General features: G+C 42.6%; 2 protein-coding genes across 4 annotated transcripts in view; both read left to right on the top strand.

The window, feature by feature from the left end:
• Positions 1–12,248, top strand: part of OGA (O-GlcNAcase) — a 28,878-nt gene extending 16,630 nt beyond the window's left edge. The window contains exons 10-16 of the mRNA XM_019988445.2: positions 602–776; positions 4,136–4,221; positions 5,192–5,296; positions 6,133–6,218; positions 6,504–6,696; positions 8,606–8,765; positions 10,132–12,248. Of these exons, the coding sequence (XP_019844004.2) occupies positions 602–776; positions 4,136–4,221; positions 5,192–5,296; positions 6,133–6,218; positions 6,504–6,696; positions 8,606–8,765; positions 10,132–10,268 (942 nt within the window). The 3' untranslated portion in view covers positions 10,269–12,248. The remainder of the gene's footprint in view (positions 1–601; positions 777–4,135; positions 4,222–5,191; positions 5,297–6,132; positions 6,219–6,503; positions 6,697–8,605; positions 8,766–10,131) is intronic.
• A 1,123-nt stretch (positions 12,249–13,371) lies between these two features.
• On the top strand, positions 13,372–15,592 carry NPM3 (nucleophosmin/nucleoplasmin 3). Of its 3 annotated transcripts, none has more exons than XM_070780703.1 (6): positions 13,372–13,528; positions 13,844–13,929; positions 14,136–14,255; positions 14,374–14,467; positions 15,070–15,161; positions 15,240–15,592. In XM_070780703.1, exons 1-5 carry the CDS (start codon positions 13,411–13,413, stop codon positions 15,150–15,152), a joined length of 501 nt encoding a protein of 166 aa, XP_070636804.1. In that variant the 5' UTR covers positions 13,372–13,410; the 3' UTR covers positions 15,153–15,161; positions 15,240–15,592. The 3 variants fall into 3 exon arrangements, with proteins under 3 accessions (XP_070636804.1, XP_019808764.1, XP_019808765.1); XM_019953205.2 differs by having other exon boundaries at positions 13,373–13,528; positions 15,040–15,161; XM_019953206.2 differs by having other exon boundaries at positions 13,386–13,476; positions 13,885–13,929; positions 15,040–15,161.
• Positions 15,593–16,074: the final 482 nt, after the last annotated feature.

The following is a 16,074-nucleotide window of genomic DNA, read 5'->3' as shown; positions in this document are numbered from 1 at the left end:
AAATGAGAATTGGCCACATCTTAGAGTGTGTTCTGTAAAGTAGGTACTGCTGCTGCTGCCGCTAAGTCACTTCAGTCGTGTCCGACTCTGTGTGACCCCAATAGACGGCAGCCCACCAGGCTCCCCGTCCCTGGGATTCTCCAGGCAAGAACACTGGAGTGGGTTGCCATTTCCTTCTCCAATGCATGAAAGTGAAAAGTGAAAGTGAAGTCGCTCAGTCGTGTCTGACTCTTCCCGACCCCATGGACTGCAGCCTACCAGGCTCCTCAGTCCATGGGATTTTCCAGGCAAGAGTACTGGAGTGGGGTGCCATTGCCTCCTCCGAAAGTAGGTACAGACTGCTGAATCATGCGCTTCCATAGTTTGACCTTACAGTAGTTAAGAATGAAGGAAGGTCAAAGTTGATTAATATTTGAGGAATATTTGTCAGTTTGGAGAGACACAGACTTACATTGCTTATCTTTAAAAGTTTAAGCCCTGTGATTCTTTAATCTTGAGGATAAATTTGCAGGTACTTGATAACATAAACAGTTTATAACTGTGCTTTAGATTATGTTTTTAAACTTCCAATTTTTTGAGTGTTGTTATTGATCCTCAATAGATTGAAGAATGGCGGTCACGAGCAGCCAAGTTTGAAGAGATGTGCGGACTAGTGATGGGAATGTTCACTCGGCTCTCCAATTGTGCCAACAGGACAATTCTTTATGACATGTACTCCTATGTTTGGGATATCAAGAGTATAATGTCTATGGTGAAGTCTTTTGTACAGTGGTTAGGTAGGTGCACCAGGAATAATCTCTTCTCAGATATATTGTCCCTTAAAAGAAAAAAAAATTATCCCACAGGGAGAAAAACATTTAGGGAATTGGTGAATTTCCAACTGTGTTTAAATTCCTTGCCTAGATTTCAAAGGTGTAGCTGTTGTTACAGACTTGAGGTGCAAGCCTCAGTAAACATAACGAGCACATTGATTTTTCTCCCTTGGGCTAATTCAGCATAAATATCTTGAAAATGTGTTAGAAAGTACTGACTTTAACTTGCTCTGACTGAATGCTTCCTGGATGGAACCATGTATACCACTTTGATCTGATTTGGAGATGAGACTCTATGAATTGTGACTGTGTGAGCTCTCTGCTGCTTGCTGTGTCTTGATAACATTAATGCTGTGTTTAACAGAACAATTGCTGAAATGACCGAAGGGGCCTGGAAAGAGGAAGCATCCTCCCAGCCCTGTGCGCATGCGAGCTTTAGTGGGAGGCTATTCTGGTGCTACCTGGTATTATTTCATAGGACTTTTTCTTTCTCTCTCTTCCAAGTAATTGGTTTAGCAGGGGATAAAAATTGCAAACCCCTGAAAATGTTTCATTAAATGGAAGTTCTCCAACAGTGAATTTTTTTTTTTTTTTTTTTAACTTCTCAAGCTTGGTAAAAAGCACCAGCATGGCCAAGTTTCTCCAGGGAATCTCATTTCATTTCCAGGTTTTCAGTCCAGGTATAAGGAATATGTAATGGACTTACGCATAGTACACAGCAGGCAGCAAGGCTAACTGACACGTCAGCTTTCATAGTCGTCACAAACACTATGACGGGTTACATAGTCTTGGTTGTGAAATAGAAGTACGAAACACTGTGAGCTTACAGTTACTCAGGAGGGTAGCAAAGAGATTTCTCACTGTGTATATACTTTCAGATTCTTAAATATATAAAAAAGTTTTCCTTTGATACAACTAAAAATAGCAGCTAAAAATAGAGGCTGATTGTTAATATGAAAATAGAGGGAATTCCCTGGCTGTCCAGTGGTTAGCACTCCACACTTCCATTGCGAGAGGTATGGGTTCAATCCCTGGTTAGGGCACTTCCCGCAGGGCATGGGCAAAGATAAAAAATAAAATAAATAAATTGGGAGAAAAGGAATATAGAGAACTTTGGGTTCCTGTATATACCGCACAACAGGTAAAAGAGAGAATTGTGACCTCTTCCTGTTAAAAGGCTCCATGATACCTCTTCTGTGTGATACTTGTCTGCTTTTAGGCTTAGGAAAAACCTCTCTATTGTTTGTTGGAAGGTGGCATTTGCCTTCCAGGGGATATATTAACCTTTATAGGGATTGAAGTCTTAAATTTCCAACCTATAATTCAGATTATTGGGTTTGAGAAAGTGTTGCTTAAAACATTGGCTACTTAGCTTTCAATTCAAAAGTTATTAAAAACTCTTGATTATATACAGTATTGTTGCTTTTTCCTCTCAGGCTTTTACCTCTGAACTGTGCAGTTCTAGGGGCAGCTTTCCCTAATTGTATATAGCTGTCATACAGTCTCAAGGTCAGAGATCTTAGAAGTTTTAACTAATCATCTTGGCATCCACATAGCTTCCACAACAGCTCACGACAAAATATTTTCATGGTTCTATAGTAATTTCAGGGAGTTACTGATTAGAACCCTTTGTTTTCCTCCAGTCTCCAGTCCAGCTGGCATTCAGTCCTTTAAAGAATGTGGCTATGCAGTACTTTTGATTACTAACGACTTCTATTATCTTCTTCCCCATTGTGTACAGATGGGAGAATCCTCAGCACAAGTTCTACTACTATTGGATGGACAGCGGCAGATGTTCACAGCGCGTCATGATTAATTAGTTTAAATTAAAAGGTTCTGTGAGGTAGCTCAGGTAGATTTAAGGGCAGTAGGCATGAACTGAAGTCACGTTTGCGCAGCGACTGAGGCATTAACCATGTTTTCATTTATACAGCTCTTCGTACATGCAACTTTTTATTGTAATAGTTGGAAGTGCTAGTTATGTTGTAGTCTCAAAGTGGGGGGTAGGGGAAATTGGCCGTTCCTTAAAGTTTAAGAGGTATAGTTTTTTTCCTGCAGTGTAAATTTACACTGAGCTATGGAATGGGGCAGGTTCTCTTCATAACCAAAATTTTTACCCTATTTCATATTTATTTAACAAATACTACATTATATATATATATTTATTTAAGTACCCCTACCCCTGAGAAGTGACAACCCTGGATATAATCTCTTAATGGGTCTGAATTGTCAGCAAAAAAAATTGGTTTGCTTTGGGACTGTCTGACTAGCACACTATATATTGTACTGATGAGATTGTTAACTTGAACAGGAGGTAGAATGCTGTCTTCAGTTGGAAAAGAACTATATTGCGCTGCTTTATCTTGTCAGAAAACTAGGCAGGTGATTGTGATTTGGCCTCCAGAATATCTTTTAATTTTCTCTTATTACTAGCTTCCTTAATTGTCTATGGAAGGCAATTATAATTTGCTTTTAATTCTCTCTCATTATTAGCTTCCTTAATTGCCTGTGGAGTTGGTTAAGTGCTGACCTTAAATGCAGATTTTTGGACCTCAAAGCCTGCCACTCCATGTATGAGCTAAGTGCACCACAAAGATTATAGTGGTTGCTCAGAGGAGCCAGATACTGTCATACTTTTAAGAAAAGTATGTTTTAGTTCTGGACAAATTAGGAGCATCAGTTGGCTCTCTTTAGTTCTCAGAATCTGTCAGACTGGTATTGTTACCAGTTGAGCCAAGTCTGAATTTGGGTTGTCCTTGTCAGAAAAAGTACTCACGGTTTTTCATTGTCAACTTACTGAGTAATTTCTTTTATTCTGCTGACCTTAGTTTTCTGACAAGATTAACCCCTTTTCTCCCATTTTTCCCTTCCCTGTACCCTTCCTCAAAATGTAAAATGTGACTTCAGACAAGTTTAATTCCTTGGGCTGTGATAATAAAATGTCATCAATTTCACTTTATTTCACTTTAAAGTTACTGTACTTTTGGTAGAGAGGAAGCAGCTGCCTTGATTTTTATATAGCTGTACCTAGGGAATATATAAACATGACTTAGACAAACTTGACACTTTCCTTCCAATAATTTAATAAAGGGTAGAACTCTTTCACTAGAACAGTGATTATTCATTAATCAGAGGAAGGAATGTCAGTATTGAAATTCCATTACAAGTTAAGAAAAAAAATTATTATCACAGCCTTGTCCTGAAACCCTGGATTATTATTGTTAGAGAGCTGTTTCCACAGTGTTTGTTAGTTTGTTGGACATTTGAGACCCCAGGAAATCCCCTTTCTCGTAACGTTCTCCGCTTGGATCTGATCTCAACAGGGTGTCGTAGTCATTCTTCAGCACAGTTCTTAATTGGAGACCAAGAACCCTGGGCCTTTAGAGGTGGTCTAGCAGGAGAGTTCCAGGTATCAATATGAATTCACAACTGAATTGACGTTTTCTTTGTTTTATGAGAAACCTTATGTTGCGCATCAGATGGCTGGAAGGATTGGTCTGCCGAAGGCTTTCTAGTCCCAAATTCAATTTAGTTACATAGCTGGATTTTAAATCAAATTTTCCTCCTCTTTCGCAGTAATTTCTGAAGGAGATGCTGCCAATCCCCCCCGCGCCTGCGAAGCGCAGCGGCTCTAGGTATACACTTCACATTGTTTCTTTGCAGGTCGCACAGCATTTTAATCTGCGCCCGCAATGCACAATGCGCGCATGCTTGTCTGCCAGCGGAAACTCCATGAGCAAAAAGAATGAATAATTATGCAAGTGAATGGTGAAAGGGCTTTTGGGTATTTTCCCAATTATTTTATAAGTAAATTTTGTAGTTGAAAGAACAGTCCAGAAATGAAAATTTAAACAAAATGTGACTTTTTTGGTGTTGGAATTTTGTTCATGGACTTTTCAGGTGCTCTACTTTTCTCCCCCCAACAGGTGCTCTGCTGCGCACAGCAAACTGAAGCGCATTGCTTTGGGGATAAAGCGTCTCCTGGACAGATAACCCTCTTCAGACCAAACCTCTCCTCCTGACATTCTGTTCTGCCATCTTTTAGTAGAGAGATGGTCTATATAAGATTGGTTTAAAAAAATAGATTTGTCATAATTGGAATAGATTTTTTTTTTTTTTTTTTTTTTTTACTGTAAATTTAAATCCCCAGTAGTATGCCACTAAAGCTATGTAACTCAGTTTGGGTAATTTCGATTCAGAAGCATTCCCCTCCCTCAGCAAAGAGGTGTTTATGTTAGTATAGCGTAGTGCTCCCCTCTTCTTTAGGTCTGCCTGCAGTAGCCAGTTAATGTTAAGTTGGTAATCTGCAGTGCACACTCATTAAAAAAAGTGAATGTCTTCCCAGCACTAATCTGTTTCCCTTTTTTTTCTTCCTACAGCGTTTGCTGCCAATTGATGGGGCAAATGACCTCTTTTTTCAACCACCCCCACTGACTCCTACCTCCAAAGTTTATACTATCAGACCATATTTTCCTAAAGATGAGGTAACTGTCTACCTGCCAACTTGGAGTGTGGTTATGGTGAACACTTAATACTTTCTTTTGAACTCCCTGATTAAAAAAAATCATTTTTGTGTCTTAAAATACAAACTTTAGATGGAGAAAGTTAACTGAAACTTTAAACACGGGTAGTTTAAGGAAGAGCCTAAGGAGTTTAGACTCAACATCTTGTGCTTAGTTTTTTAATTATTTATTTGTTTGGCTTCACTGGGTCTTAGTTGTGGTATGTGGTATCTTTAGTTGCAGCGTGTGGGATCTAGTTCCCTGGCCAGGAATCAAGTCCAGGCCCCCCGCATTGGGAGGGTGATGTGTTAGCCACTGGACCACCAGGGAGGTCCTGTGCTTAGTTTTCATCAGATGAAATGTATTCAGAGTTGGAATCCTGAACAATATCTGTGTGATATGTTGTTCTAGCCTGATGTTCTCCAATACATTTTCTGCAGTTTGTAAAGTGCTTCCAGGCTGTTGATAATCAGCTACAGAAAAAGGCAAGCCTGCTTAAAGAAAATCACGTTTTAAATATTTTGGGTGTATAGAAAGCTGAGAGAGAGCCTCATAGTTTGCTGAATTTTGAATCCACTACTTAGTGCCTAAAACTATCCCCTGCAAGGCAGTTCTGTTTACTGCAACCGAGCTGTTTTCTACTGATTTTACAAATATGACTCAATAAATAAATATTTAACAAAGCAGAGGTGATGTTTATGACAAGTCAAACATTTTGTTATTCCCTCTTCTAGAAGTCCTTTATGACTTATGAGTCATACTGTCAGATTCTGTTGCCATTTTTCTTGATGTGTTGCTTAATTAGATTGTATTTTCAGGCTTCCGTGTACAAGATTTGCAGAGAAATGTATGACGATGGAGTTGGTTTACCTTTTCAAAGTCAGCCTGACCTTATTGGAGACAAGTATGTGATGCAGTGTTTGTTGGATTTGGGAGTAGACATTTCAAAGGCAGGATTCTCTGGTTGTGGGGAGATGAAGACTAGAAATACAGATACAGTTTTTTAGAAGTCCTACTTTAGTTGTAATAAAATCTGAGTTATTAATATGTATAAATTTCCAGTTTTTATTTATGTCAAATGTAGTTTCCACACATTGTCAATTGAGTGTATCGGGCTTTATTATATCACTGATTTCTGAAGTTTTACGTTAGTAACTTAACTCATTCTGGTTTCTTTTCTTCTGAGCAGGTTAGTAGGAGGGCTGCTTTCCCTTAGCCTGGATTACTGTTTTGTCCTAGAAGATGAAGATGGCATATGTGGTTATGCCCTGGGCACTGTAGATGTGACCCCCTTCATTAAAAAATGTAAAATTTCCTGGATTCCCTTCATGCAGGAGAAGTATACCAAACCAAATGGTGATAAAGAACTCTCTGAGGCTGAGGTAATACACAGATTTAGAATTAAACAATGGTAATTTTTTAAGAAAGTAAAGTACTTACTAAAGTAAAAAAGCAAGCAGATATATCTTAAAATCCCAGTGCTTTCTAAATTTCTTACAGAGAAGAATTCTTAGGGCTTATTCTTACTGGCATGGCATTTTCCACTGTTCCCAATATCTGTTGATTTGGAGCTGTTGTATTACTTTCTCAAGTGAAAGCACAGTGTTGACTTTGAAGGAACTCCTTTTTTCCCTTTCTTTTTTGCAGCACCAAACTTGTATGTTATGGTTTCTTCTTTGGGTACTCAGGGCAAGTTTAGTAATTAAAAATCTCATTTGCGTGCTGATGAAGCTAACATACTCTCTCAGTAATGCATTTCACATGGTAATATGAGTGAAAGTCGCTTAGTCGACTCTTTGCGACCCATGGACTATACAGTCCATGGAATTCTCCAGGCCAGAATACTGGAGTGGGTAGCCTTTCCCTTCTCCAGGGGATCTTTCCAACCCAGGGATCGAACCCAGGTCTCCTGCATTGCAGGCAGATTCTTTACCAGCTCAGCCACCAGGGAAACCCAAGAATACTGGCGTGAGTAGCCTATCCCTTCTCCAGGGAATCTTCCCGACCCAGGAATTGAAGTGGGGTCTCCTGCATTGCAGGCAGATTCTTTACAACTAAGCTATCAGGGAAGCCCTTACATGGTAATAGGAATGACAATAAAAAGTTTCTTCTGGAGGATAATCTTTACTTAAACTCAATAAATACTTTCAGAGAATATACTTGGACTTACATTTGTGACATTGTCTTTTTTCTTCTGTATTGCTCCTCCCCCTTTTATGAAATTCTCTACCCCTCTTCCCCACACCAGTGTACTCAAATTCTATTACTGTTTTTTACCTTTTGCCTCTAGCTAGATGGCAGTGTAATAAGAGGCTGGTTTGGAGTAGGCTCCTTTACTTAGAATTACATCAACATGACTGCAGCATGCTGGTGATTGAGCAGTTGATGTGTTGCTTTTCCATATCCAACAGTTCTCAGCCTAGGAACATACGAAGAATAACCAGTGTGTCTATTACAAACTTTTTTTGTAAAAATTGTAAAGTATACATAAAACTTACCATTTTAACCATATTCTAGGGTATAGTTCCGGAGAAGGCAATGGCACCCCACTCCAGTACTCTTGCCTGGAAAATCCCATGGACGGAGGAGCCTGGTGGGCTGCAGTCCAGGGGGTCATGAAGAGTCAGACACGACTGAGCGACTTCACTTTCACTTTTCACTTTCATGCATTGGAGAAGGAAATAGCAACCCACTCCAGCGTTCTTGCCTGGAGAATCCCAGGGACGGGGGAGCCTGGTGGGCTGCCGTCTATGGGGTCGCGCAGAGTCGGACACGACTGAAGTGACTTAGCAGCAGCAGCAGCAGGGTATAGTTCGGTCGTGTTAAGTACATTCACATTTTTGTGCAAGCAGTACAAACTTTAAAAACATTGTTTTATTTTGAATTATTTAGTTTTTATTTTGAATAGTTTTAGATGTACAGAAGTTACAAAAATAATAGAGTTTAGATATACCCTTCACCCACTTTCTACATTTGTCCTTGTCTAAGAAACCAACTTTGGTGCATTATTGTAAACTCTTCACCTTACTTACAGTTTTTCCATTAATGTCCTTAATCTGTTCAGGATCCAATCCAATATACTACATTACGTTTAAACAAACTTAAAAAAATGAAAACATGTCAGCCAGAATTATAAGCTAATTGATTTTGCATGTGGTAATTTTCCCATTACCAGAAGAGTTATTATTGAATACTGCTTTCCTTTTCCTGTTTCTAAGTTCTGTAGTTGGGATATGTAGATTCATAATAAGTAGCTACTGAAAGTCAAGAGATTCATCCTAATTTTTACAGAAAATAATGTTGAGTTTCCATGAAGAGCAGGAAGTACTGCCAGAAACTTTCCTTGCCAATTTCCCTTCTCTGATAAAGATGGATATTCACAAAAAAGTAACTGATCCAAGTGTAGCCAAAAGCATGATGGCTTGCCTTCTCTCTTCACTGAAAGCCAATGGTGAGTAGATATTGTGGAGTTGCTGGTATTTGGGCTAGGTGAGGGCAGGACTCTTATTTTAGGATAAAAAAAGAAGTAAATTTACACTCCTTTCTCCACCGCTGAACGGTTTTGCTTCTGAATTAGTGCTGCAAGAAATGCATGTGTATTAACCATTGAAAAATGCTGCTCTTTTATACTATGAATGCTTGTATTAAGCCCCAATTAAATGAGAAGTGAACACATGAATTTATGTTTATTTTGCCAGGAGATTTATAAATGATAGTTGAAAATTAAATGAACCTTGGGAAGACTTCATTTAGGAATGCAGAATCGCTGATACTTTGTCTTCTTTGAGTTTGTTTCTTAAATCTTCAAAAATACTTTGCCATACATTCAGTTCAGTCCACTTTGTCCAGCTCTTTGCAACCCCATGGACTGCAGCACGCCAGGCTTCCCTGTCCATTACCAACTCTTGGGGCTTGGTCAAATTGATGTCCATCGAGTCCAACAACAACCTTTAAAAACTTCTTAGCCTTTGGGCAAGACAAAAATGAACATACAGAAGCTGAGCACTAATTAGAGAATTGTTAATGAATGAGAATGCACTTTGTTGCATCTTTGTATCATTTGATTCAATGGTGTCCCCTTTGTGGGATAATTGAAACAACTCTGAGGAAAGTATAATTCTCAGAAGTGTTGTGCTTGGAACTGAATGGTACAGGTGTGAGGTGTGTCTTAATATAAAAACACATTCTGGTTGTGTTGACTTGTGACATAGGTTGGAGTAGGCTCTGCTCTGTGGGTCCTTCAAAGGTACTTTGTATGTGTGTGTATGTATAATATTTATATATTCATCTATACATATTATAATTATACGTTCAGCAAACCTACTGTTTGCCTTGAGGTTTGTTCCATCCAAGGCTGGTGCCAGGCCCAACCCTACTTAGCTTCTAAGACAGGATTGGGCAAGTTCAGGGTGGTATGGCTGTAGACACTTAGGGTTTTGGACAACTTCTTTGCTAAAATATACTCTTTCTGAGGAAGAGTTTTACTTGCTGTTCAAAAAAAAATTTTTTTGACGTGTATTTGACAAGGATTATCTGTATTTAAAGTGTACAATTTGATGCCTTGAAATACATTGTGAAATCACCATATTCAAGCCAGTTAACATACCTATTACTTTAAGATAGTTATCATTGCAATATTGATGAATTTTAATATCCATTGACTTTATATAAATTTTAAAAATTATGTGAGATTTAGGGACTGGTATAAATAATCTCCTACTATGATCTATTTGAAATATATAAAAATTAATCACAAGGTCATAATTCTACTAATTCAGTAACATTTATATTGTGAATGTTTTGGTTTTTTCCCCTAGGGTCCCGAGGGGCTTTTTGTGAAGTGAGACCTGATGATAAAAGAATTTTGGAATTTTACAGCAAGTTGGGCTGTTTTGAAATTGCAAAAATGGAAGGATTTCCAAAGGATGTGGTTATTCTTGGTCGGAGCCTGTGACATTTGTCGGCACTAAGAACTGTCTGAAAGTCTTAACTTCACCTGGTGGGTGGTGGTTGGGGTCTTCATCCAGCTCAGCCTCTGGAGCGGCAATGAATCAGCCAATTCAGATTGGAAACAAAGAGGACTGTGTAAAACTCACTCACTCATACTTAGAGACTACTTACTCACTGGTTGGAAGAAGATGATACTGCTGCGAATCCTGTAGGAAAGAGATTTGGGCCTCCTTGTTGGGTTTTGTGTTCGGTGCCAGGACCTCTTACACGGGCTTACAGGGAGGGGTCTTCAATAAATGTAGTCAGCACTGTTTTCTGCATCCAGTGTGGTCGCATTTCTCACCTAAGAGCAATCAATCATTGTCATCCTCCTTGGCTTATTGACTGAAATGCATCTCATGCTTTAGAGACGTGGCAAAGATGAGAAGGATTTGGGTTCAGAGGCCTCAGGGTGGAGAGTCCAAGTGGATGGTTATGGCAGTAGTTTAAGCTGAGGAAAGGATTTCAGTTTGGGCGGTTTTTCTGCTTTTTGTAAAGCTTTGGCCAGTTGTCTCCTAGTGACCATTGGTTCAGGCAAGTTGTGATTTGTAGGGACAGATGTGCAGTTGTTTGTGGCAAAAGCCTAAAAATGACAAACTTGTAAAAAAAAATTTTGTATATAAACTAGCTGTAACCTGACTATCCTTTGTTTTTGTAATTTTCCTTTGAAAATGAAAGGGTGCGGTTCAGGATGGCACTGTGAATAATTAATGTAAATCAGTGGGTTTTCTTTACTTTTGTCTTTGGTTTGGTTTTGTTTTCAAAAGAAGTTATTATTTTCAAAGTGCCTCCCACCTAGAGCTAGGCCATGACCACTTTGGGTACAAGAGCCTAACTTCATAGGATTCACAGTCTGTTGCAAAGTGCAGTCATTTCTGGAAATTAACCTCAGTGCAGGTCAGCATGTGAAATGTTAATTTTGACATCTGGCAACTAGGGTTTGGGGACTGATTGATCCCATTTGCCCACAGGTCAGTTGTCCTTTAATTTCAAGATGTTACTACTGGTTTTATTAAATCAGTCTTTAGTTCTTGCATGTTTGTATCTAATTTTTAAAAGAATGAGTACACTTTAACCAGTGACTTATGGTTACCCTTTTCTCTTTCCTTTAACCGCAGGTTCTGAAAGCTTCAAGTATTTTAATTTAGATTTGGTGTTTTAAGGGTTCTGAGCAAATGCTCTTGGCATTGAATTTTGCTCTGCAGGATTCATTTTCTTTTTTATCATGGCTTGCTGGCTTCTCTGTAACTGTTTTGTTACCTTGCTTCCCAGCAGTTTTGTATCAGCAGTTTAAGTTTGGGCTAAGAGGGAAGAAGGTCAAGAAGAAAATTTAAAACGTTTTCTTTCATAGATTTCCATCAGTGTGGGCTTTGAAAAAAGTCTTTTAAGGGATTGTACCTCCTGACTTTGAACCAAAGCCTGTGAGTGTGCACTGAACAGGTGAGACGAATGATGGAGGATTACATTCGGGGTTAGAAGCCTGCAGCTGGCAGCGGGATATGGAAGGTGCGTTGTGCAACTGGAACCAAGTTTGCATTTTCAGAGGCTGAGATGAAGGGAGGGTCTCTACTAGCTTAATGTCACTTGGTTTTTCTCTTTTAAGTGCATTTTGTACACTAGTGGACAGTTCTAGCATTTTATCTGGTGGATTCCATGGTCATCCTCCAGTGGAATCAGGATTTTCAGCAAGTTTGCTTGCAGCTTTATCTTTGCTTTTAATAATCAGTTTGGCTGGTGTTCTGGTCACAGAGCTAACTATGAAACAGAAGTCCAGGCCTCTAGGATCATAAAATGCTGTGCTGTCTATCTTCTAATGGTTATGGCTATTTATTATGGTTGGGGTGATATTTCATTGATTGTTTAGATCACAGCTCAGTTCCTGTAGAAAACGAACTGTAAAACTATCTGAAGACCATACAAGAGGCAAAATAAAACTTGAAGTGAATGTGTGTGGTTGTGTACTGTGTAAACCTCCTCCTTGTTTCTGCCTCCTGCCTTTTTTCTCCCACTCTTGCATTCCCAAGCAAGTATTCCTCCTCTCCAAAGTTGTTTGAACTTAGGGACTGGGTCTTAAAGGCAGTTTTCTCCCACTTCTATCTCTAGTAAATGATTGCCTTCCATATTTTCCTCAAGGCAAGGCAAGATAAAAATAGACTCGTTTTGGCCAGGACACCTTGACATAGTTATAACCTGGGGGTAAATGAAGGCAGCTAGTTGGAGTGAGTTCATGCCACCTAATAGAATAAGGAAAATTGCCTTATTCTTTGGTCAAAAGGTGAAATTTGAAGGCAGATCGTGGATTATGAGACGGGACTCTAAGGCGTCGGTGTTAGGCTGAACTAGCCTGTCTCTTGACAGGAGCAGCAAATTAGCTCCACACTATAGCTGTCTCCTCTGCTAGCAAGTGCCATCATCTGAAGTTCAGTGTAGGTATACAACCATGTGGATAGTGAGCCGCCGGGTCATTAGAGCAGAAGCATATCCGGGAGTGGACAGAGTGGTTTGGGTACTAAGTAACAGGAGCTCAAAGTCTTCATGCTCCGTTCCTTTGGAGGGACGCTATATCTGAGTGTATTCGCTTTTTTAAGAAAAACGATGCACATTATCTCGCCTTTGCTGGGAGAATTGGGAAGGTTGCATTTTCATGTATTTAATGAAAGCTTAACCTGGGGTGGGTGAGAGGATCACGTGGAGTACAGAACTAGAGGAAATGGAGGCAGGAGCCACCCTCAGAAAGTCTTGGTTCTTGAAGTGAGCAAAGACGTTAACATTAACGCCAAGCTGATGCTTTGCACTCTGCAAAGATGTGCAAAGCAGACGCGACATAATGCGAGACTGCTTGAGATGGTTGGATGGCATCACCGACGCGATGGAGAGGAGTTTGAGTAGGCTCCGGGAGTTGGTGATGGACAGGGAAGCCTGGCTTGCTGCAGTCCATGGGGACGCGAAGAGTCGGACACGACTGAACTGAATTGAAGGAGATAAGGCAATTAAGCCCTGGACCCAGGGTGCCTCGCCAGCGTCTCCTTTAATAGGCGGGGCCGGAGCCGCTGCGAGTCTCAGGCTTTGTACGTGTCGGAGGCGGAGCCGCAGAAGGTCCTAGCAGCATGGCAGCTGGCGCAGCGGCCGCCTTGACGTTTTTGGATCAGGAGAGCCGAGTCCGAGCTGGGGGGGTAGGCAGTCTGCAAGTCCCGGCCCCGGTCACCATGGACAGTTTCTTTTTCGGTATTGAAGAAAGGAGAGGCTGAGGGTGGTGCTGGGGCAGAAGCAGGGCTGAGGAACGGGAATGCAGACATGTGCACGACGTGGGTGGGGGCGGAGGAGGGCCTCGCACGCGGCAGCCGGAGCCGGAGAGGAAAGCCAGGCCTCTGCCCTAGTTGTACGGGGTGGGCCCGGGCCAACCGCTCCAGTTGTTCCTGACACGTGGGCGTGTGAATGGCCCGTTAGTCCATGGCTGCAGGTGAACGGGATTTGGTGAAATGCACCGCCCCCCACCCCCACCCCCAACACTGACGCACACTCACAGTTAACCTCTTCCAGGCTGTGAGCTCTCAGGCCACACTCGCTCTTTCACCTTCAAGGTAGAAGAAGAGGATGACGCGGAGCATGTGCTGGCTTTGACCATGGTAAGGGGCGGGGTAGGGGGAGTGCCTGTGTATCCTCCTTCGCCGCTCTACTGGGAGTCATCTACTCTGCTTAATCCCCACATGGGGGCTCCCCTGGCCAGGCGATCCAGGGACCTCGGAGGCTGGGCAGGTTGTAGGGCAGATGCTTCCACTTGCGGTGTCCACCCTTACTGGGCGAGACTCCGAGGCCCTGTGTACCTTCCCAGCTCTGCCTCACCGAGGGGGCCAAAGATGAGTGTAATGTGGTAGAAGTCGTGGCACGGAACCATGACCACCAGGAGATCGCAGTCCCTGTGGCCAACCTCAAGTTGTCCTGCCAACCCATGGTGAGTTCCCTGGCCATACCTTGGGAGGCTGGGAAGTAGGAATTGAGGACTTCAGGACTTCTCGCAAGGTGGGGTGGACTGGGAGTGGGCTAGGCTTTCATCCTTGTCTTCCTCCCAGCTCAGTTTGGATGACTTCCAGCTCCAGCCACCTGTAACCTTCCGCCTGAAGTCAGGTTCTGGCCCTGTGCGCATCACTGGGCGGCACCAGATTGGTGAGAATTTTCTCCTTTGCTTCCAGTAGACTCTCCATCTGGACTCCTACCCGACCCCAGCCATATCTCCCAGTGCAGTTCCCATACAGACCCTGGATGCAGTGCCCTCCACTTTACTACTCTAGCTGTTCTTCACGGAACCTACCCCAGCTTATCCAGCTCCACTAGTGTGGACTCCTTTGAAAGTGAAAGTGAAAGTCACTCAGTCCTGTCCGACTCTTTGTGACCCCACGGACTGTAGCCCACCAGACTCCTCTGTCCATGGAATTCTTCAGGCAGGAATACTGGAGTGGGTTGCCATTTCCTTTTCCAGGGGATCTTCCCAACCCAGGGATCAAACCCAGGTCTCCAGCATTGCAGACAGACTCTTTACTGACTGAGCCACCAGGGAAGCCCTTTGACTCTTTGTTATCTAGTTTAGTATATGAAGTTTTTCCCACCTAGGCCATAAGCTTTGGGAGGTCAGAGTCCCTGCAAGCCTAGAGCCACAGGGCATTAATAAATGACATGTATGAAGTATGAAGGGGGTGTGGCTTTAACTCCTCTTCCTCCCTTGACTGCTTGTGTACCAGTTACTATAAGCAATGATCTTTCTGAGGAAGAGAGCGAAGAAGACGGGAGTGAGGAGGAGGAAGCTGAGTTGTGTCCTGTCCTTCCTGCCAAGAAGCTGGGGCGCAGGCTCTAACCCTCCCTGGTGAGTTGGAGGGACCTGGGAGGGGACACAAGGAACATGTTTGGACCTCGATGCTGACCCGTGATTTGCTCTCTTCAGGTCAGCTAGCTGCCTGCCACATACACCAGGTTCCTGGACAAGTTTCAAGAACTTTGTATCTTCTCCACTGAAGAGGGTTGGGGCGGGGGTGGGGGTGGGGGGTCTTGGTCTGGTGCAAGGAGAACGGGGGTCCCATTCTCCAAAGGACCCTGGTGTTCTAATCCTGTACCTCACCCCAAGCTTCCCTTTTCTCCAGGAGTGGGAGGAACTCTGAACTTCTATCCTGACCTTCTCTCCCCACTTGCCTATGAGGTTGGAGGTCAGCATCTGAAGCTCAGGACTACACATTTTTAATGTTTTTTACATTTTTGGATAAAGGTTGAAATAAAATGTGGATGAGGGTTTTTTTGCAACTCATTTGTGTGGCTTCTTTCCCTCCTGGGGTGGCATTCCCCTAGGGACCACCAGGTGGCACTGTGGCAGCACAGAGGGTGGCCCTGGACCTGGGGAAGGGTGAGGAAATGTGGGATCCTGCTACTCCCAGAGCGCTGTGACTGGCCCAGCTCTGGGCCCCAGCTGCCTTCCTAGATGAGGACCTCCCAACACCAAGCCCCTTCCCAGTCCCTTGGTGGGGGAGGGCCATCCCAGGAGGTTATCAGCATCTAAACAAGGGGTCTGGGCCTCTGTCACCACTCAGGCTGATGGGCAGGGGGGCAGATAAGGGGGCTTAAGCAGCCTGAGGAATGTGCATCCCTGGCCCCATGAAGGGGGCTCAGGCCCCAAGAGGACCTGTGAGGGGTAAGGTAGAGGCCAATCTTTGCTCCTCCTACCAGTCATGCAGGCCATCTCTGAGCCAGCCTGGACCCTTAGAAACCTGATTCCAGGGGCCAGATGG

This window comes from Bos indicus, chromosome 26, assembly GCF_029378745.1.
Source record: "Bos indicus isolate NIAB-ARS_2022 breed Sahiwal x Tharparkar chromosome 26, NIAB-ARS_B.indTharparkar_mat_pri_1.0, whole genome shotgun sequence".
In the NCBI taxonomy this organism is placed as follows: domain Eukaryota; kingdom Metazoa; phylum Chordata; class Mammalia; order Artiodactyla; family Bovidae; genus Bos; species Bos indicus.
This window is presented reverse-complemented; position numbering and strand designations above follow the sequence as displayed.

Bases quoted from the DNA above. Each gene is read 5' to 3' on its own strand.
- NPM3 (XM_019953205.2), top strand. From the start codon at position 13,411: ATGGCAGCTGGCGCAGCGGCCGCCTTGACGTTTTTGGATCAGGAGAGC. The intron at 13,930-14,135 runs GTAAGGGGCGGG...GTACCTTCCCAG, and splicing joins ATGTGCTGGCTTTGACCATG to CTCTGCCTCACCGAGGGGGC. The intron at 14,256-14,373 runs GTGAGTTCCCTG...TCTTCCTCCCAG, and splicing joins AGTTGTCCTGCCAACCCATG to CTCAGTTTGGATGACTTCCA.